Source organism: Salvia splendens, chromosome 22 (genome assembly GCF_004379255.2).
Source record: "Salvia splendens isolate huo1 chromosome 22, SspV2, whole genome shotgun sequence".
In the NCBI taxonomy this organism is placed as follows: Eukaryota; Viridiplantae; Streptophyta; class Magnoliopsida; order Lamiales; family Lamiaceae; genus Salvia; species Salvia splendens.
Window position 1 is genome coordinate 13,124,763 of NC_056053.1, and position 23,288 is coordinate 13,148,050.

At 39.9% G+C, this 23,288-nt stretch overlaps 1 protein-coding gene and 2 long non-coding RNA genes across 3 annotated transcripts; 1 reads left to right on the forward strand and 2 right to left on the reverse strand.

The window, feature by feature from the left end:
• Positions 1-1,237: 1,237 nt before the first annotated feature.
• On the reverse strand, positions 1,238-1,882 carry LOC121786745. Its single transcript, XM_042185374.1, has one exon. The coding sequence runs from the start codon at positions 1,880-1,882 to the stop codon at positions 1,238-1,240; it is 645 nt and encodes a 214-aa protein (XP_042041308.1).
• A 6,187-nt stretch (positions 1,883-8,069) lies between these two features.
• Positions 8,070-9,679, reverse strand: LOC121787019. The gene is made up of 3 exons (XR_006047243.1): positions 9,343-9,679; positions 8,693-8,774; positions 8,070-8,325 (listed from the first exon to the last, which is right to left on the reverse strand). It is a non-coding gene; the product is annotated as an uncharacterized LOC121787019 (long non-coding RNA).
• Positions 9,680-11,160: 1,481 nt separating this feature from the next.
• LOC121787080 lies at positions 11,161-12,571 on the forward strand. The gene is made up of 3 exons (XR_006047266.1): positions 11,161-11,250; positions 11,325-11,402; positions 12,521-12,571. It is a non-coding gene; the product is annotated as an uncharacterized LOC121787080 (long non-coding RNA).
• The last annotated feature ends 10,717 nt before the right edge of the window (positions 12,572-23,288 follow it).

The window sequence follows — 23,288 nt, forward strand, 5'->3', positions numbered from 1 at the left end:
CCATAGGGGATTACTAGGAAGAGGCACCCCTTCGTGAAGGTGCATAAGGTCCTTGCCACTGGGTAGTGACTTGGTGTTCTGAGCAAGCATACCCTCCGTCGGTGGCGGAGTAGAGAAGTCCTTTGGTTGAGAAATTGTTTGGCGAACTTTGACGGCGATGTGTCTTTCCACGGGGTCAGCGCCGGCGGGGAAACTTCTGAGTAAGAAACCCACACGCCTTATGTCAGTCGGGCTCATAACTGGAAGTGGGCCGATGACCCTAGGAGGTAATGAAGGGGTTCTGGTTGTTGGTGGGTTGGGCGGTAACAAGGATCTCTGATTAACACTGTTGATGCTGGCTCCTGAAGAAAACGAGGAGATACTGGAAACTTCGAGTTGATTGTCCTTCATCTCTTCTAATTATGTTTGCAGGTGATTTGCATTGGAGAGAATTAGATAAGGATAGTAAAGAGGTAGCTGATGGAAAGTGAGATCCGAAAGATCCCTTTTATGCTTGAGCTCCGACTGTTGAGATTCCTTCCTATTGAAGTCTCTGTGACCTTTCGCATACCGATGCGCCTTTTTAGAATGCCAGGTGGCAAAGCTTCCCCGACACGCTTCGTTCCTCTCTCTTCAGGGTGTCCTTTCATTTCAACAGTCGGCGCCGCCTGACACTCCTCTAATTACTGCACACTTCTTATCATCTCCTGTTTTTAATCATCTCAATCCATGCACCACTAATTGAACTCAACTTGCACTGATCACGTGGGCCATGACATCTCACATAATCCTACTCGATCAGTTTCTTGCTTTTACTTCCGACTTTTGATTTAAATAAAACTAAACCTGCTAAAGACTATTTACACTAACAAGGGGCTGACCGAGTTTTCTTGGAATGTCACTTGATCAAATTAAGAAATTTAGACATTATCGATTGATCAAGCAGACTATCCATGAATACTCGATCACTCCTTTTACCTGTTTACTGGCGCGAGCTAGGCGTTGGTAGTCACATGTAGTCCACTACGAACGCCTCCCTTTTGTCCTTTCCGGGTAACCCTTCTTCCTTCAATCCGTTGCTACTTGCGAGCCTTGTCTTCTTAGATTCAAGTCGTTCCCAGCTATTCTGTCTTCCTTGATCAGTCATCCCTTTTTGGTAGACCCGTTGTTTCTCAGACTTGGACTTGATCAAATACAAGTGCTTTTCAGGGATTCTGTCTGAAAGGCCCCCCTTTCTTTCTTCTTGCAGAGCTCGGCGCTAGTGATTCGCCTCTGTATTTTCACATTTGTTCCAATCAACTGCCTCCCACTCAAATTCCTGTAGGAAGAGTAACCATCTGATCAATTGCGGGTTTGACTTCTCCCTTGATGGTAGGTACTTGATGGCCGCACGGTTAGTATACTCCAGCACCTTCAATTCCTGTAGGATGTCTTTTTTGGTCGCATCATAGTTTCTTTGCACCTGACCCAATGTTTTTGACGCGTAGAGGACCACATGACTCTTCCCTCGGATTCTCTGACTCAGTACTATTCTGATTGCATGGTCACCAGCTTCACACATCACTTCAAAAGAGTGATTCCAGTCAGGACCGCGCATCATAGAATAACTCCTGAATCGATCTCTTAGAAACGGGAACGCGGTCTCACAGACATCAGGATATTTAACGTTGCACCGGGTTGACTTCGTCAGGACCTGTGCTCTTGCGGCGAAATCCTTTATGAGTCTTCTATGGGCTCCAGCGCGTCTTAACGATGCTCTGACCTCCTCTTGGTCAATGGGGTATGGAAGTTTTGCCGTGACTGCTCGAAGGTCCGACCAAGTTGAACTTCGCTTCTTAGGCATCAGCTGGGAGTGATGTTGGGAGAGTAGTTGCCTTGTAAGCGAGAGATCCCTTTTCAGCATTCCTTTTAGTGGGGCGGTTCGGTCTGGAGGTTTTTCGACCCTTCTCGGTTGGGTACCCTCTCCTGCCTCGGTGGGTGCGATGGCTGGCAAAATTCCATAATTGCGCCCCCAACGGCTTGATCACCCCTTGCTCCAGTCATTGTCGCTTCAAGCCAATCTTCTGCCTCTCTCCTGATCAGTTTACTCTTAGTGGAGACAGATGGTGGCTCCTTGAAGGACTCCTCCATCGGATGCTTCTGTCTCCGAGGGCCAATGGCATCTACAATTTGTATGCTTTCTCTGTCCTGCAACCGTTTTCCAGCTTTATTAATTTCGACTGTAAGCTGCTCTCCTTTAAACTCCAAATTAATTGTTCCCTGGCGAACGTCAATGACCGTGTTGGCGGTGGATAAGTAAGGTCTCCCCAAGAGGATTCCAATATACTCCTCCGCTCCTGGTTCCGTCATCTTTATAACAAAGAAATCCGCGGGATACATGAATCTGTTTACCTTGACGACCTCATCTTTCAGAACTCCCTCTGGGTAAATGCAAGATCCGTCTGCTAACTTTATTTCCATATTAGTTTCGACGAGCTTGGCATTCCCCAGCTTCTTGAATATAGAGTATGGCATAATATTGATGGAGGCCCCTAGGTCGCACATTGCGTGCTCTATTTGGATGTTTCTGACGGAGATTGGGAGCGTAAATACCCATGGGTCAGTTCTCTAGGGGGGAAGATCACCAGGTCGGACCATATTGGTCACTTCTTCTTCTTCGATCCTCATTCTCTTTTCAGCAACCTGTTTTCGGATGTCAGATTCTTCCTCCGCTGTGACTTGAACAGAGGTGACGGATTTAGAGTTTGCATTATGACTGATCCTGGGTGTCGGAAAACTTGTAGTTGAGCTTTGATAAACTCCTTCTGATTTCAGGGACACTGTGTTGACGTTTTCCCACCCTGCTGGTGGTTACACTGTAGCTGGAATCTTTCCTTCATTACCTCTCAGCTCGCCCAGCGATATGGCGACTTGAGATAACTGCTTGGTAAGCATCTCCAATGCAGCCCTCTGTTCCCTCTGGGTTTCCTGTATTTCACGCACCGCATCATTGGGCTGATGTGGAATCGTCATATCCCCTGGATTTTCATTTTGCTGCCTGTTATTTCTCTGATTAAATCGGCCTCCTCCATAACCTTGCTGATAGAAACCGGACGATCCATACTGCTCTGGTTGGCTCTGGAACTGGTGTTTTGTTGGTTCCCTTGGAAGTACTGTGGAACATAACTCACCATTTGGTTACTTGACTGCCTTCCCTGGTTGTTATACTGGGGGATTTGGTGTTGGTATCCTCCCCAGTCTCCTTCATTTTGTCGGTTTGACCAATTGGATTGTCCTCCGCTTGACCAGTTCCCTTGAGGGGCACTTGACCAACCTGCCTGACCCCCTTGCACTCTGTTTCCTCCAGTGTTTGGTCTATCCATGATTCGGGACGGCCATTTGGACTGCCCGTCAGAGGAGTGCGTCTGCTGTGGAGGGGGTAGTTGTGGTTGGTTCTGATTTTAATTGGTCCATCTGAAGTTTGGGTGATCCCTTCATGGAGCATCTCTATGCTTCCCCTGGATCCAGTTGCCATTTGCATTCCAGTGGCCTGCGGCATTCACTTGCTCAACCTCAGGGGGGAACTCGCAGTAGTAGTAATGATGTTCCTCTGGCGGCGGTGGTTGCGGCACATACTGCGTTTCTTTGGGTGAAGTTGGTGGTGGTGGTCTGGCTTTCTCCACTGCCTCCAGCAGCCTTTTCTCCATTTGCTCAAATTGAGCTTCTAGCTTTTCATCATTGCGCGCCTCTGCTGCGTGCATTGCCCCTCATCTGTACTGCCCTCGGGTTGTCTCATACGACCGCTTGGCCTCGATTAGCCTCTCCAGAATATTCTTAGCTTGGCTAAAAGGGGTTTTTGAGAAATCCCCTTGAGCTGCGAGGTTGAGGTCGTTCTTGATGTCCACCGTGAGTCCGCCATAGAAGATCGAGTAGATCTCCTTTTCTCCCAGCTTGTGGTTGGGGCATGCTTGAAGCAGCCCTTGAAATCTGTCCCAGTACTGGCCGAGGGGCTCGTCGTACTCTTGTTTGGCCTCTGTAATCTCCCTTTTCAGGGCACTTGTCTTTGATGCTGGGAAGAAACGGTCGAGGAATATCATGCGGAATTCCCCCCAAGTCCTGATGGATCCCACTGGTAGCCTTGACAACCATACTCCTGCGTCCCCTTTCAAAACGAAGGGGATAGCCTTGAGCCTGTAATCTTCAGACGTGGATCCAGCCGGGACGGGCTGAATATCGCAGTATCGGCAGAACTCCTCCAGAAAGGCGTACAGATATTCCTTCGAGAGACCGTAGAAGTGGGTCAAGACGGCCAGCACTCCTGATTTGATAACGATGGTCCGCATCCCAAGAGTGGCGGCAATGGCATGTGTGGGCTCCTTCTCATCATGAGCGTGCAAAGAGCCGATTCCTGAGTCGTCGATGACAACGACCATCTCTTCTTCTGTTTGCTTTGGTGGTGGTGGTAGTGGGTTTTGCTCAGCTGCTGTTGCTGCCTCTAAAACTGCTCTGTAACGAGTGGTAACTACGCCGGCTCCTGGACTCTCCAACGATTGTTAGTTCTTCTATATATCAAAGGATGATTCCAGCAATCGCCTTGGTGGTACCTTCTCATCAACAGCATGAAAAACAAATAAGAAAAGAAAGAAATAAACTACTTACTCCTGCACACTACACACAAACATAAAGTAACACCATTCTTCCCCGGCAACGGCGCCATTTTGGCGGGCTCGGAAACGCTCGGATTAAGATTGGATCAAGTTATATGAAGGATAACTGAATCGGTTAGACCAGTTAGCAAATTGTCGTTGCCACTTAATCGAATCAATCCTCGAACCGAAACGCGCCAAAGATAATATTTATAACTCCCGATTTCGCACTACTTTAACAGTAAAGCGGCAAGTTCGGGGTCGATCCCACAGAGAAGTTGGTGTGTCGAGTGTGTGAGTAGTGAACAAGGGGGTTGGCTGCTGCCACGCTTTAACTTGGGAGTTTTAACTACGGTTTTTATCTAGGCAGAATTCAAACTAGCTAGCTTGATCAAGGGAAATTTAAACACTGGGTCAAGTAAATTACAGGTAATAACAGAAAAGTAAATACACGATTTAAAAGAGAGAACAACTTTGATTAAACTAAGATACGATTACAGCGTGAAAATAAACTAAGCTAACACTTCGAAAATAAAGAAAACGGTAAACTGAGAAGAATCTCAAGGGAAAACTTAAGTTACGCCGACAGAAATGGTTATTCTGCAACGCTCCCTTCGGTCGCCCTTTTAACTACGCTATCTAAGCTAAACTAGAGATCTGAACTAAACTAAGCTAAGAGAGCAGAACTAAGCTAAACTAAGCTAGAGAGCTGAACTAAGCTAAACTAAGCTAAACTAGGCGGAAAGTAAAGTCTCGGATACTTTCTTGTGGTGGCCCAGCCTCTATTTATAAGCTTGATTCGGCCTCCAGCTGGATAACGATCTTGACAGGGAATATTCGCTCATGCAGAGGATGAGCGACTCATTGATTGCTACGTGCTCTTTCTTCTAGAATAACGACGCTTTTGGATAACAAATTTCTGATCGGTTCGTCCTGGCGTCTTCACAAGCTGGCACGTGTCCCCTTCTAGAACGTCGTCCTGGGTAACAGAATGGTGCGCCGCATCCAGCTCATTTCCTCATGTTTTCCTTCTAGAAACCAGCGGTCCCCACTTTAACTGCTTGACCTCGCCCCTTGATCAACTCCCCTGATTTTGGCCTTTTTCGCCTTTTGTACGTGCTGGATCAGTTCGGCCTTGCTGCCTTGGACAAGTAGCATTTCTGCACATTTTAACACTTGTTTGCGCGATAAACCGATCAAGTAGTATATGTTTTACCCCCAAAATCGATGCATGAAATGAGCCTTATCAGCGCTGAACTTATTTGAAGAACTACGAGAATTTGAAAACGCAAAATCTAAACAAAATTAACAAATGCTTTGAACTCACTGACTCCAGATGAAGTTTTGGAGCGCAACATCCGCTCATCTAAAACCAAAATTTTCGAGGTTAGGTTGTAAGGTTTTCGTAGATTGTGAAAAATGGTGAAGAAAACAAATACCGTTCAGTTTTCTAGATCTTGTCTCCACCATGTTGAAATTCAACAAATAAGATGTGGTGGAGAATGCCGACGGAAGGAATTAATCGATGAATGAGTGAAGAGAATGGGAGTAAGACACACCGCGTTGGGGGAGAAGAGAGTGGGAGGAAGATGAAACGTTGAGCGGGAAGACTGAAAGGGTGACTTTTGATTTTACCCTAATACAGTCTCCCTTGATTTACGCTAAATTCATTTTTACCCAATTACACTCATTTAAAGAATGACTAGGATGCCCTTTGGCTGAACAATTTAATTCACGGGATGAATTACGAATTTAAGATGTAGGAGCTCTAATCTCAGCCACTAAATAAAAATCCATTGGCTAATATTTAGTCACTAGTTCTACACTAAGAAGTGTTGTGGGAATAAGGGGACCCTTCAAATTGTATCCACATATATATTAGTAGTAAGGTGGAATGATGTTTGAACATAAACACACACATATACATATATATTTTAGCGTTATTTTTGTGTAGTAGATGTTACAAATCCGAACACTGACATTTTCCCCATTTTTATACAGTGAAATAAAGCAACATATGCATCATCAATTCATAAAATTAACCTAATTAAGCCATCGAATTTTTCTGGTGACCAAGGGAACTAAATGTCTAATTTAACATGATTCAAAGGAAATGTAGTTTAATTAGAAAAGCCACTCTATATAAACATAAATGCAATAATACTAAATTTATTTTTTTTTAAGTAATAAATTGAGTAAAATTAATTACCTGTGTGACAACGCCTTGGAGAGCAGAAACTTGCTTAGTGGCAATAGACATTTGTGTCATGTAAGTTTTCACATCTGGTGGCATAATGAAAGTGTTGCCGACGATGGTTTGGGTCGGACATTGATCCAACCTCTCGAACCCATCAGTGATCGCCGCCTCCGCTTCGTTGGTCGACCGATGCAGCCCAGAAAGCCCTGCCCGTTGCTGCTCCATCAAGCCCTCCATCTGACTCAACACTATCTGATGGAAAGTTCAATTTCCATCTTCAAAAAATTTCAATTCCATCTTTCGATTCAGGAATTTTCTTATTTTAGGGTTTTTTCCATTTTTGAATTTAGGGTTTCTTGTACCTTGATGGCCGCTGACGGCCGGAAACCCCCCATCCACATAAAGCAGCGTTCTGACGGAGCCTTCCACATTCCGGTGAAGACGTGGAAGACATCGTTCTTGAGGGCCTTCCGCTTGAGGGCGACGATCTGGTCGCAGTGGGCCAACCAGTTCCTGGTGGCGGTACCTATCTCGCTCTATCGCCGGTACTCCTTGACCATGCCCCTCAGATCCGCCATCAGGCGGTGGTGCTCCTCCAGCCACCGCGCGTACTCCATATCTTTCAGAGGTAGTTATCTTGAATATTTTTAGCAATCTTTTTCAGTATTCATGTTATTTATATATTTTTCAAATATCTCAGGCAAACTTTGTTTCTCTTGATTTGTCAACAATTGGAAATCATACTCATGCAAAATGGATTGTTGAAGGATCTATTAAAGGATGTTTGGTCTTAAAAGAAGTAGACAATGTTTTGTTCCTATTGTCTTTTAACTCTTTGTTTTGAAATTGTGAAATTGGTTTTTATGCATTTTATTATTGTTCTCGACTCCTCTTATCTGCTTAGTTGGTAGTATTTTATTGCTAATGTCTCATGAAGTACTTTTTAGTCATTGTTTTGGTCTTCTTATTATATTGAATGACTGTGTTTTGTTTATATATCAGCTTTGTGTTTTTCTTTACCACCATGACATAAGTTAATCAGTCTCTAAGTCACTATTCTATCATCACATTTGTAAAATATACTCTTATCTAATCATGTCATTATTAACTAAACACATTATGTAAATAAGTTAGTAATTACCTTGATTGAGTCGATAACTATTGCATTGATTTAAGAAAATGGGGTTTTGTTAGTAAAGTGGAAAGTGAATAAAGTAGAGAGGAAAAGTAAGAGAGGGAATGTCAAAAAAGGAAATGACTCACTTATCTTAGGACGTACCAAAAAGGAATGTAACTCGCTTATCTTGGGACAGAGGGAGTACATTTTTCAAAGATCATCGGTGAAAGAAGTTTTGCATATTACTTTATATTAGTTTGACTGATATACTTTGAAGATCTATGATATTTACATCCTTCAATGATGTCCTTATTGTTCTCAGACACAATCTTTAAGTTTTGAGCTGGTTTCTTCTCAATCCTAATAGCACCATTGGTGCTGATAGCTGCTCCATTACTGAATTTAACCTGCAGCATGTCAGATATAGTTTAGAACAAATTCTTAGAAACTTATAATGCCAAACTTAAGGATCATGTATTAAATGCATAGCTAATCCTATTGGCATTATAATTTGAAAGGTCTTCTTGGATTATGTAATGTTTGTCAGGTTAATTGTGCACAGGCTCAATGGGCATGTTAATTGATGTTAATTTATAGATATATACATAGCTCTGATCTATTGTTGCATATTCTCTATACAGTATTGATTACATACATTCCTAAAGATCTGTCATTCAATACTCTTTACTGAATTATGAAAAAGTTAGAAAAATAACCATTATTAAGGGGGGTTCTATCTCAGCATGTATCACCTACTTCAGGTTAGTATTCTACCCAAGACTGTGGTGATACTTATCTTCTTTTCTTCTCCAATGTTGTCCCTTAATGTTTGCAATGCCATTGCTGCTCCTTTTTTCTGCATTTTGGCAATTTGTTAGAACTCATTTTCAGAGATACAGATACGGTATGTAATAACATTTTTATAATTATTCTTTTCCTCTGCTTTATGAAAATAAAAATTCGTAGCAATTAGATTTATTACATGCTTGATTATTTAGGTATGTAGGTATATGTTGGTCAATATTTAGCAAATTATATGTAGTTTAGGGTTCATCTGCTGAATAATTAAATGATTACAATTGTAGATTTGACAATTTTGTACCTTTTGGGACTAGGGTTTGTTCTTCTTCCGATTGGCACTTTGTTGGTCTCCTAATTCCATCGTTTTTGGACTAAGATCATGTTTTTGGAACATTACATTTTGATCTTATTTACGGGTTGGAGGTCTGCCAAAACCTCACGCCCACAAAGGGCGTTTTTAAAAAAAAAAATAATTCCATCGTTTTTCTTTTGAAAATAGTGAAGAAAAACATTATTAATATAGAAATCGGTTTATAAAAGTTTATGCATGTTAATAGAATCCTACAATTCAATTGATCTCAGCCAACTATGTGTAATCAATAGGTTTAGTTGATATTATATACCTTCATCGAAGAAAATTGCTCCTTTTTTCGCCGATTTCACGCTGGAGATTGTTCCACAAAATAGACAGCGGGTTTTTAGGATGTGCTTCGTTTGGGGATCTTATGATGCCTAGAGGCAGGAATTAGTTTCGATCTGTTGGAATCTGTTGTTGTTTTAGACTATTTTGGTAGTTTCAGTCGGTGTTGGGTTGGTGTCTTGACATCTCCCGGAAAACGATTATAGCAGCTTGAGGTTTTCTCTCCGTCGCCGTTTCTTTGTTCAGTGGAGTCGTCTTCGTCGCCATCGTCGGCAGATCTTGAAACGCATCCATTGGGCGCTTGGGTTAGGGTTTGAGAGGTTGGGGATGAGGCGGCAGTGGATAAAAAGAAAGCTTCGATTTTTTACTTTAATTATGCTTGATAATTTGGTTAACTAATGATAGTTATATGAATTACTTAAATCTATAATGTGTGTGTAATATTCTTATTGTTAATGGTAAACGAATTGGGCTAATTTTAATTGGAATCAGTCCACATTATTCAAGATATGAGGAGAAGACTATTTATTGGGCTCAGCTTTGAATATTGTAAACTGGGCCGATCCATATTGATTTATTTGTGTTGTAGAAGATTTGTTTGTATTGTGCATGTCCATTGCATTTTTTTAGCCTATTAATATTTAAAATGAGTAATTAGTTGTATTTGATCAAGTATGTTTGTAATTAAAATTAAGTTATTTAAATAATTTCTTGCTGTTAATTTTTTTATTTTTGCTAAAATAATTTTTATTTTTGTAGCTAATGTTGGTGGATATTATTAGTGATGTTCTTACTAAGCAACCCAGTTCGTGTTACTGAGAGTAATTTTGATTCTCCGTCTCTAAATCAAGATGCATGTATTTTTTCACTTTTCTCCTTTGGATGCATTTTTTATATTTACATTATTTAATTATAATTATTTAAATTTATGTAGGAATGTGTTATTTGTTACTCCATGTTTTACTTTTATTGTTGGTGTTTATAGATCTATGATTTTCATTATTAATTTTGCAAAGTTTTTTTATTTTTTAATATATGTTTGGTTTTAATTAGTTCTTTCAATTTCTTTTACAAGCTTTTTTTAAGTTTTAAAAACTATTTAGTATATTTATCCGTTTATTTTTATTTACAGAATTTTAGATATTGGAACTCCTGTGATGTTATTAAGAAACATAGATCATTCTAATGGTTTGTGTAATGACATTAGATTGATAATTATCCGATTAGGTGATTATATTTTGGAGGCCTGTGTCTTGGGGGGCATAATATTGGTCATAAGGTTTTGATTCCGCGAATGTCATTGATACCGTCTGATCCAAGGCCAATCTGTAATAGCCGCTTTTATTTCTATCTTTTTAAGTTAAGGTTTTTGTTTTGAGAACGAGCGAGTGATAGACCTTGAATAAAATACCATGTTTGTCTCGATTGGTTGTGAATGGAAATAGTGAATGCTTGAGTTGTTGTTGATTAATTGTGTGGTGTAAGTTGTCGACGAGATTGACGTGAGAGTCGTCGATGAGAAAATTTTGGCGTTCGTTTACAATGTACTTGGAATAACACCAAAGTACTAAAATAATAAAACACCACAATTTAATCAATGTACTAAAATTTATATATTTGGGCCTATCATTTTATCTCTATCGTTCTATTCTTTCTTTTTAGTTGACCAATTTTAAGAAGCCAAAAATACTAAATAATTATCCTACTCCTCCTGCAGTCAAATTTTAGTCAAATAAATTTCTCCCAATCCCATTACTATACGGTTTCCTCCATATCTCCTTCTCTTCTTAAGAATCTCCAACTAAATACTCTCTATTAACTCTATTTATACATCCCCTCCCACATTATCAGCAAACTGTCGTCCCTGCAGCTTTTCTTCCCTTCATTAAAGGTAATTACTTCTTCTCCCATTGAGTTAAAAATATGCATATTGTTCGATTCCATAATCAAAATTCTCGAAATCAGAGTGTGGAGGAGAAACCCAGAGAGTTGTGATCTTTTTTCTATACCTTCTCTTCTGCAAATTCTGCTTCTTCCGTGAAGGTATATCCACGATTTTCTTTTCTAAATCCTCTGCGTCCCATTCCATGATTTAGTTTCACATAATCACACACGGGAATAAATCCCTTTTGAAATTCTCGAAACTGTCGAATGATGGATTCGTGTGAAAGCCTCGATCTTTAACACTATTAGAAGTTGTCCTTTTGTTTTCCCTTCAATTAAATTCTTGGAAAATATTTCTGCCTACCCACTAATAATTGGAATCGGATAATCAGAAATTTAATAAAAGTTAGATTTGGGAAAAAAAAGGGGAGAGCGAGAGCTTACCGGTTGTGAGAAACGGCATTGCCGACGGAGGAGCTGGGTAGCGGCTGGATTGCAGTGTGAGGCGGCGTCGATTTTGGAACGAGGGGGACGAGTTTTGCTGTTTTGAGAATTTGAGAGAGAGAGATAGTAGTACAGTAGGGTCCAAATCCTGCAATTTACAGAGGGAACCATGGTGGGAGCCGAGATTTGTGTTTCTGTGAAAGGAGGATTAGAGGGAGAGAAGGAACAGTTTTTGAATCTTGTTCTTGTATTGGACTAGTGGATTTAATAGAGAAAAATGAATTAGTTTGGGTAGGGAGTATACAATGCTACTGACTCTCTTTTCTTTTTTTTAAACTTTAATGGTTTGAGCACTAATAATTATATTATTTTATCGGGCCAATTAGTTTTAGTGTATAATAGTTTTAAGTGGGAAATTGATATTAAATGTATACATAATACGTGTGTTGCGAAAGGGGTATGTACACGGGGTGATTGGGAGTATATTTCTTAAATTCTTTTATTTATGTTGTCTTTTTGTGTGAGAGGGAGTAGACGTGTACTGTTTGGGAGTATATTAAGTTATACAGTTTCTTTTTCATTTTTCAATTTCGTTTAATTGGGTTGGTATAGTTTATTAACAAGTTGGATTTATTGTATTGGAATTTTACATACCGCCTAATTTCGGTGATGACCGAGAGTTTTCTATGTTGGGAACTTGGGTGGTTAATGGATAAATATGTTTTATTATATGTGAACGAAGAATAAATTGAGCACACACTTAGGATGCATGCATTGTTAAATTTATTTATTTTGCAAAGTCTGATTTTTGCATATCATGTTATTTCGAAAAGGGTGAGCTTGTGCACGTTGTTTGCGGTGGGAACAGAAAGGGATTGAGGAGTAAGCTTTTGAGGTGAGCTTTCTTTTTAAATAAGGACTATGTCCTAAATATATTTTTATGTGAAAGGAGGTGGAAAATGTTTGTCTTGCCATGTTTTGTGTTTTGATGAACCTATCTGAAGTGGCTTTTGCCATGTATGTTTAATAGAATTCGGGTCCTCGTAGGGCCGCAAACCCTACTTGGACTAGTGTACACCCCGTAGATCGTGTGTACACCCCGTAGATCGTGTGCTATCTCTTTGGAGTTGGCCGGTCTAGTGACTTGGTTCGTGGCCACGTTCCTTGTCATGTATGTTCAGATATGGTGATGTTGAATGTGGATGGAAAATGGTTGGCCAACCGAACTTGTGAAATATATGTTTTTGTGTACTTGGGTTCTTTTAATTAAAACCCCCAAGGTCACTTGATTATGGCTTGATAAACTATGTTTTGGCATGTGTCCACTGAGTGCATCAAGTACTCAGCCCTGCATATTGTTTTTCTTAATGTGCAGATTGAGCGGCGATGGACGTGGAGGATGTTGAGCAGAGTTCATGGATTGTTTTGTCATGATTAATAATTGTTGGATTTGTCGTGTCTTCATACTCGGCATTTTACGTGTCTTGAACGCTTCCGCTAAGAGTCATTTTCTTTAGAATTGTTTATTCGTGCAGAGTCTAACTCGTTTGGAAATTGTTTACTGTCCATTCTTTATTTCCTTAGAGTTGGTAATATTGTTAGGATAATATTATGATGTTTTCAAAGTTAATCCAGTTATTAAATTTTTTGTCAAATGTGTATGTTTTTCCCTTTTCTTCCCCGCTTCTTTAATCCTCCTCTAGTCGCGATCAACCGTGTTTTCTATCCTTAGAAAATGCGGGCGTGACAGAGTGGTATCAGAGCGACTTTCTTTCCGCTCTGGACCCAGGAGTCTTCTTTCCTTCTTGATCTATATTAGTATCCCTAGATCTAAATAATTAAAAAACAAAATTAATTTAAAAGTGTCAAAGGCTCAACATCCGACCATCGCGCTCAACCTGAAAAGAGGTAACCAAATTTTTGTAAGTGATTTTGAGGTAAATATTTTGGGAATGAAAATGATTAGTTGTTCATGGTGGAATTAGATTGGCGAAAATTTTATGTTGTGGAAACTTAAGAAAATTTTTGTTTTGGAAATAGTTGAACTTTAAGTGAAAGCATGCTAGTTCTTTTTCTATTGAGACTTTGAGGAACATGATGTTGTTATGTGTTGAGACGTCTAGCGATAATTGTTTGTGAATGCTTGATTATGTGGCCTTTATGTGATGATTTGAGTAATGACTCGTAGATACTAAAGTATGATATTATGAATTCCTTGTGTGATTGCGGACTGTTTTGGATGAACGTTAGACCTTACATCATCGATTCTAGTTGTATGTAGCAACTCAATTATTGCTTCTCCGAGCAAATTAAATGAACTGTGGAACAACGAACCACGGTGTATCCCTAATACCGAAAGAATAAAAGAACAATAATAAGTATAAAACGTTCGAAAAGTGTGAGTGAAAGTTTGAGTGATGATAGTCAGTGTTACATGCGGATACGTAGCTTGATTTATTATACGGATTCTATAATCGTTATATATGAAAGGTTGCGTGAGAAGTCTTGATACGAGAATGTAGTGATAAATAATTGGAGCGACCATATTAATCTATGCGTTTTGAATCAGAATGCCACCGAGACGTGGACGTAGACCTGGGCGTGGACGTGGAGAGGAGGACCCTGTGGACCCTCAGAATGTAGAGGGAGAGCAACCACCACCACCACCACCTCCACCCCCGCCTCAACCCAAACAATACATTGATACCTTTTTGAGGCAAAAACCCCCCACAGTTTGATGGACTGGGAGAGCCGTCTAAGGTAGAGACTTGGATACGCGCCCTTGAGCGCATATTTGATTTTTATGGACAAGGAACGCCTCGCTTGTGTGACTTTTCAATTAACAGGGCCCGCAGATTTTTGGTGGGATACCAAGCTAAGGACAATGAACCCCGAACGCCGTGAATTGCTTACTTGGGAGATATTCAAGGAAGAGATGTACAATAAGTACGTTCCCATGAGCTATAGGCGAGCAAAGGTAGTTAAATTCCATACTTTGAAGCAAGGGAATATGACGGTGACAGAGTACGATCGCGCACTGTGTGAAATGACTCGATATGCTCCCGAGTTGGTGGATACAGATGAGAAAATGGTAGAAATGTTCCGTGTTGGTCTCATGCACGAAATAAGAGTAGCAGTTGCAAGTGGCAGAGGACTTTCATATTCTGAGATTTTGGCTTGTGCATTAGATGTGGAAGAAGCATTGCCTCAGGAGATGACAGTAGCAAATACTACACCAGTGCCACTTCAACAACATAATTTTAGAGATAAAGAGGAAATGGAATGGAGATCGGACTCCATATGATAACAAGAGGCAGCAACCCATCAGAAACCCATCGCAGTACGGAGGTAGGCAGAGTGCTCCCTATCAGAGGGGTGACTTCCGGCCTAGAGCCCCCCCAGTGTGCTAAGTGCTTTAAGAACCATTTTGGGGAGTGCAGAGAAAAGAGCAATAAATGCTACACTTGTGGTGGAAATGGTCGCTTCTCTAGATAATGCCCGAGTAAGATTATGGGGATGGGAGCAAGACGGAACAATCAAGGGTTCCGTCCACAAGCGCAGGCACTACAAGCCGAACCGAGGGGAAACTTACCCGCACCACAGTAGCAGCAGCAGCAACGTCGTCAAGGACTTCCCACTCAGGCAAGGGCATATACTTTAAAAGGGAAACAACCGACGAACCAGCAAGGGAATCAAGAGCATGGAAACTTGGCAGGTATGGGCACGCTCCTCGACATGCTTATTGTTGTTTTGTTTGATACGGGTGCATCACATTCTTTTATATCAGCATCATGTGTGAATACTTTAGAACTGCCTATCAATAGAATTGAACAAAGAATGAGTGTGACTTCACCCGTAGGAGGAACTATAGATATTTCACAAATTTGCTCGAATGTAGAATTTACTATGGGAGAACTTAAGCTAGTTGCACACAAATTACAAGTTATAACGATGGAAGTGTAGATATAATTTTGGGAATGGATTGGTTAGCCAAGAATCATGTTACCATTCGTTGCAAAGAGAGAGAGATCTCTTTTCAAACCCTGGGAAAGGAGCCGACTATATTTTATGGGATTTCTATGAATCGACGCAAGTCCATAATTTTTGCACTTCAAGCGACGACTATGATGAAGAAGGGATGCCCAGCGTATCTCGTCTATCTTAATGGAGAGGAGAAGAAAGAAAGAAGCATAGAGGATGTGGCAGTAGTGAAAGAATTCCCAGACGTTTTTCCTAACGCCTTGGCAGGACCACCACCCGATAGACAGTTGGAGTTTACAATTGATTTGGAGCCAGGATCAACACCGATATCTAAGGCACCATACCGTATGGCGCCTAAGGAATTGGAAGAACTTAAGATACAACTACAAGAGTTGCTAGACTTGGGTTTCATTAGACCCAGTGTGTCACCGTGGGGAGCACCAGTGTTGTTAGTGAAGAAGAAGGATGGAACATTGAGGATATGCATATATTATCGAGAGTTGAACAAGTTGACACTCAAGAACAAGTATCCACTGCCGAGGATAGATGATTTGTTTGATCAACTCCGTGGAGCTGGAGTATTCTCAAAAATGGATTTGAGATCGGGATACCATCAACTGAGAGTCCGACGAGAAGATGTACCCAAGACGGCTTTCCGAACTAGATACGACCATTATGAGTTTATAGTGATGCCTTTCGGATTGCCAAATGCCCCGGCTGTATTTATGGACCTTATGAATCGTGTGTTCCATCCATACTTGGACAAGTTTGTCTTAGTCTTCATAGACGATGTCCTTATCTACTCAAAGAACGAGGAGGAACATGAAAAACATTTGAGGACTACCTTGGAGACGTTAAGGGCCGAGAAACTCTACGCCAAGTTCAGTAAGTGTGAGTTTTGGCTCAAAGAAGTGAATTTCGTTGGGCACATAGTGAGCGCAGATGGAATTTGAGTAGACCCCGCAAAGGTGGAAGCTGTACAGAAATGAAAATCACCAACCACACCTAATGAAATTTGGAGTTTCCTAGGATTGGCGGGATATTATCGGAGATTCATCGAGGGATTTTCTAAGATAGCGAAGCCAATGACGCAACAACTAAAGAAGGGGGTCAAAGTGAATTGGACGCCGGTGTGTGAGGCTAGTTTTCAGTTATTAAAAGAGAAGTTGACCACCGCACCAATTCTCGTAGTGCCAGAGCCGGACACTAACTATGTGGTGTATACCGATGCATCAAAAGTTGGACTTGGATGTGTCCTTTGCAGAATGAGAAAGTGATTGCGTATGCATCAAGACAGTTGCGGCCACATGAGTTGAACTATCCGACGCATGACCTGGAGTTGGCAGCAGTTGTACATGCTTTGAAGATTTGGAGACACCATCTTTATGGAGTTCGATGTGAGATATATACGGAATGTAAGACACCATCCTCAACTCGGCTAAGTTTGATTTCATTGTTTTTCATTGTATTTTCAGTTTCTGTTCTTACTTCTTAGGTTGTATTATGTCTAGTTTTATTTATCTATTGTAATTCCAGTCATTCTACCAACAAGAAGTGATTCTACTCTTAATGTTGTTTACAAAGAAGTCTTTCAAAATGTATGAATTCATTGTGTCAGAGAGATGTTTGTAACGATTTTATTGAGAAGATGTTTGAATTCTATGTTTTGTTGATCGAATTTAAAATGAACTATTTTTTTAAATAATTTTATTTATTTACTTTGGCATATAGTATTTCTCAATCTTTTTTTTTACGTATATCCTATTCTATTTATATTTCTTTCCCTCATGTCCTTTTGTTAAAGTGGATTGACAGAGTCATAGATGTAGAAGTAGAAGTATGTTTTTAAAATCTTTATAATCTTATGAATACAAAATTTAAATAGTTTCTATTCTTGATTTGTAATAATTTTTACATTTTTTCTATATATTTTTTATTTTGACTTAATTAGTTTTAAATATATTTTTTTATTTTTTGAAAATCATTTGGCACGTGCATAGCACGGGTGGTAACACTAGTAAAAAATAAGGTGGAAGTTGCTTACATATTGAAGGGTGTGGCTGATGAGGACGATGGCATCATCCCAAATGAAAATATAGAATTATTATTTTGATTTTGATGATGATTAATTTTATCATTGTGTTGCATCTGAAGATGCTGAGCTATTTGTGCAGGTGAGTGATGAAGCTCATTGCGGCTGACTATGTTTGAAGCCATGAGAGAGAAAGAGAGAGAGAGATATGAGATCTAGATAGAGATAGGGAGTGTGAGAGAACTCTTTTTTTGATTGGTTGCTCAAAACCTAGTATTTTGTTCTCATTTTATAGAGAAATTAGAGATCAATATTATGTAGATAGAGACAAATGAAATTGAGAGAGAGAGACGGTTATGGAGCTATAAAAAGAGAGGAGGATTGTAAAAAAATGGGAAAATGAATTAAATGCAAAGAGAAAAGACAAACCCTATTTTAAGCTTTTCTATGTAACAAGAAAGACTTTCATTTCCCAAAATCAACTTTCATACAATTCCATTTAATTTCATCCCCTCTCTCTTAAAAAAAATGGTTTAAGTTTATTTATTTGGGAGTGTGGAGATAAGAAGTCTGAGAAACATATGGCATGGTTGGTAGAGTTTTTTGTCACTAGAAATTAATGTTTGTTTTGTGTGTATTTTGTTTCCCTTTTTATATATGTTTCTAATAAACTCTATTTGCCCCGACTAAGATGATACATTTACTTAGCCGGCACCGCATTTTAGGAATTATTGGTTAATGAGGTTAATTAAAGAGATAAAAGATGGATGTAAGTATTAAATGAGAGAAAAAAAGAGAGTTTAATATTTTAATTGGAGAGGAAAAAAGGGGTTTAGTGTATTAATTGGAGGGAGAGAGAGTTTCTAAAAATAGAAATGTAATCTTATTTGGGACAAACTAAAAAGAAAAGTTTGTGTAGGGCTGGGTCGATACGGTATACTGTACCGAAAATGTTGTATCGTATATCGTACCTAAAATATCGGTATCAAAGAATTTCATACTGTTACCGTACCGAAAATTTCGGTATACCAAAATTTTGGTATGGATAATATCACTAACGTTACCGTATTGATATTTCAGTATACAGTACCGAATTTCGGTATACAGTATTGCACGGTATACCGAACTTTTGTACACTATACCGTTATACCGTACCTTTTCATATACCTTTATACAGAAAAAATATTTTAAAAACATAAAAAATATATTATCTATTTAATCTATTTGATTCAATTTTATATATAATTATATTAAATTTAATATATATTATGTATATTATTTCGAAATATTGGTATATACGTTTTCGACATGTACGGAATATTCGGTATACTGTGGTATACAGATTTTTTGGTATATATCGTATTCGGTATTCCACTGTATACCGCTGTATAAGAAAGTTCATATTGTTACCATACCGAAAACTTAAGGTACAATATCGCACCGTACTAAAAATTTGATAATTTACGGTACGATACGATCGATATACCGTTTTTCGAATTTTTACCCACCCCAAGTGTGTCATCTTAGTTGGGACAGAATGAGTATAATGACATTACTTATTAGCTTACACTGTCGCTTCCTCTTTCATGTCAGCCTCTCTCTTTCGCCACTTTCTCTCTCACAATGCAATAAACGAGCTAAATTTCAAGAACTAAACAACAAACATATAGATAAGGGCTCATCTTCACTACTAGCATGTCTATATCCACCAACTTCGTTGGGGTTCTTTATTATAGGAAAAAGGTGGTGGCGACGCAACAAAGGTGAGTAGGAGATTGGTGGAGATATGTGGGGCGATTGTGCGGCACGACACAAGAAGAACATGGGGGTGTTAGGAAAATGCAATAGCCAGAGATTCGTGGCAGTGGTGACTAATGGATTGACAGGTGCAGTGGGAACATGAGTAGTAGAATATAGAGATGTGGATTGTATAGGACTGTGATCAATTGCTAACTATTTAAGTACTAACTCTGCTACCTCATCAACGCAGTATATTAAAAATGTCAACACGATGAGATTAAAATGTCAACAGATAATTTTGTTGAACTTCAATATACTGTGTTGATATTATGTGTTGACATTTTTAATACCCTACATTTATGAGTTAGCAGAGTTAGCAATATAACGCGCCTCCATTTGTATAACCTTATTTTCCTATTTTAAATTAGATGAATTATTTTCTTCTTATATTTTTGTTCTTGATTTTAATTGAACAAAGTAGTCCAATTACTCTACATTGTGGGGGCAATGGTGATTGTGTCACCACTAAATTATCTATTTCTCGATTTCACAACCTAGATAGGAAAGACACTGCATAATTGCACTATCAACTATCCAAGTCTAAAGTCTTTTAACCTCAGGATGACAAATGTCATTGGTATTAAGTTACATACATTGGTATTAAATTAAAATATGAATTTGCGCCTCAGTTATCACCCTAAATAGACCGTTGGATACATGAAGCACGAACTTAGCGGACCGTTGGATATGTTCTGGGAGGCTGATGCAAACCCAGCGAGACGCTGACAATGTTTTGGAAAGAGTGCACCTTCAACAGACCACGAGAGACATTCTAGAGTGACAATGCAAACCATAGGAACGTTGGGTTCATAAACGATGAACTCAGCGGGCTACTAGGCGAAGAACTGTAATAACCGCCCCTTTTATTAACCTTTTTATGATGACGTACTAAGTTTTGCACCGCTCTTTTGTTCCGTTGTTTTAAATGGGACTCGTTACCACTTTGATTGGTACTTAATGTTGTTGGTTCGCAAAATAAAATTTAAGTAATAATCGAATGAACAAAAACCATCTAATGGACGTTACAAAATCAAATGAAGTTGTACAAAGATACGAAGTGGTTCTCCCCGAACGAAAGCGTTCACATACCTCGCGAATAACACTTTAACTTACATAAATGAAAGAGAAGGAAAATGTGGAATACTATTCTATTACAAAATGTCGCCAATGGGCCAAAGAGAAACTCAAGAAGCAAAATCTTGTTTTCCTTGCACCGTTGGCCTTCTTTTTCCAAGCCAAAGTCTTGGCCATCCACCTGGCCCGTCAGGCCCAGGCCCTCTCGAACAGCAACTGGGCAGCAACTTTTGCAGCCAAGCTTTTTCCCCACCTATAAGAAGAGACAAGATTTTAATTACTAAGGAACAAGAGGAATTTATGAACACCTATTAGAGGGAATGGGACAACCCCCCTTTAGCTAGTGGAAGACCAAAAAAAAACTCACCAAAGGAGCAAGTAAAACTCTGCATCCTTGTTTGTACCTGCCACAAGCAAACATTTCCAATTACTAACCAAGTACTAGGTATCCTTTGGAGCCATTCTACAACCATGAAAAAGGAGGGCAATGAGTATCAATAAAGGGGATTGTATGTAGGAAGAAACAAAGAAGGTGGCAGCATCATTTAATTCCCCCAAGGTGCACCAGGGCTTGCCTATAAAAACCCCTTCATACTCATCAAATTCCCCTCCCACACACCATAAAAATTCCACAACATAGCAAGATTTAGAGTAGAGAGCTTGAGTATCATAGAGAGTTATAGCACAAGAAGCTTCCTTCACCACAACAGGTAACATCACAACCCCACACCTTTGCATCATGTGGAACAACACATTTTTTATCCAAGAACTTAGAGAACATAGAAATAGCACCAACGATCAGTCACCGTAGCCACTGCCGAAAAGGAAAAATAACAAGTAGAACATGTTTCACATGAAGTAACCCAGAACATAGCACCTAATGTAGCTTCATAATCAACACCCATCTCTTTGTTTGAGCACCCAAGTTTCGAAAGCAATAATCAATCGAGAACTCCAAAATTAACGGAATAAGTAAGGGGAATAAGGGGAAGGGTGACTTAGCTTTAGGCCGAGAGGGAGTCGGCGACGGCTGGAGGAGCTAAATCTATCTCCGGGGACGGAGCAGTAATGCGGCAGCTCCTGAGGCGCAGCGGCGGTGCTCGCCAACGAACGGGGGCTGAGACCGACGACGCCGAGTCACCGTAGAGAGACGGAAGGCGGTGGAGGAGTACTGACCAGTTTTCAAGCCAAAAAGGCTCGAGATGGAGAAGAAGGATTGCTGGGAAGATCAGCCACAAGTAAGGGCAAAAGGGTCATTTCGCGAAGAGAGTCTACCCTAAAAATCAAGGGCAAGCCTCACTATAAAAGGAAGCCACTTGGAGAGAGGAAGGGATGGATTGATCATAGGGAATCATCATTAGGAATATACACACTTAGTTAGAGTAGTTCTCTCTCGGCAGATCAGTCCTTCAGCCTGGTCTTTCATATTCTTGTCCTCACCACAGCCATGGTCACCTGAGAGTTTCATCAGTTCGTCGGAGTTCCGCATTATCTCGTTCCAGCCAGCGTGTTTCGTAGTGTTAGCAGTTTCATCGCCCGGAGTGGCAAAACAATATTTATTTGCTTTCTTAGTTAATCGCACTTTGTTTTCTTACGTTGGATCGGTTACATTTTCAATATTTGCTTACTTTGAAGTCTTAGTTGTGATCCAAACGTTTTTATGATATGAAGTCGTTTTTGTGCATCGGTTCCTGTTTGATTCTGTTTCTTTCTACCTAGATAGCTTAGATCTAGTTGTTACGGTAACTTTCAAGTGTTGCGAGCATGTTTTCATTTCCGCATTGGTAAATCTGAGTTCATGAATTTAGATAGTTGTTGGATTCTAGATCTGAAATGGTTAAGTTTGGAAGCCCAGTCTACGTGATTTCTGTCACCTTGCATGTTACCCAGTAAGCTTAATTTCAGTTCCGATAGTTAATCTTTAGATTTGGAGTTTTAATCGTAGATCTGTTTTTGTGAAGTTTGGTAACCTGAAATTCTCGTTCATGGAATCTGAGTTGTTTGATTTGTGTTCATACTCGTTGGAGAAGACAATGTCCACATCCAAATTTGGGACCACTTTTACTTTTTAGTTACTTTTTGCTTTTGTCCTTTACTTTTCTCTACTTTTTCTGCTGGTACTCTATAGATCTGTCAGCCTAGTCACCTAACTACCACTTATTCTCTGATATTCCGTTTAGCCTTTTATAGTAACCCGTACCCTCCAGATATTTTCTGAAACATAATGTTCCCTCAATCTCACGTACACAGCTGCTTGTTAATCATCTTTCATACCTCCTAGTCAGTAGAGTACCACCTTAATTTCCAGTCTAGTTAGAATCTCAACCCAAAGCGTGGTAGCTAACCAACCTTTCCAGAATATCACCACAATTACCAAAGCGCATTCATCTCTGTGGGATTCGACCCTTACATCCACTATACTAGTCAGTAGAAGTGGGTTGAGGAATTATTGATACCAGGTTCAGGCTTAGCTGGGACGTCCATCTTGATCAGTAGGACACATCATTTGCTTGACGCGACACCTACGCAAACCCGCATCTATCAAAATGGCGTCGTTGTCAGGGATGAATGGCGTTATTTACTGTTCTTGTGTGTGATACTTTGGCGTACATATTGTGTATAACTTTTCTCTTTTCTTTTTCTTTCAGTTTGTGAGAAGCAGTTCGGCTCCTGACTATTGGAGACCGAAGATACTTCAACGAGGGACTATACTC

Coding starts and splice junctions, on each gene's coding strand:
- LOC121786745 (XM_042185374.1), bottom strand. CDS start 1,882: ATGCTGAAAAGGGATCTCTCGCTTACAAGGCAACTACTCTCCCAACAT.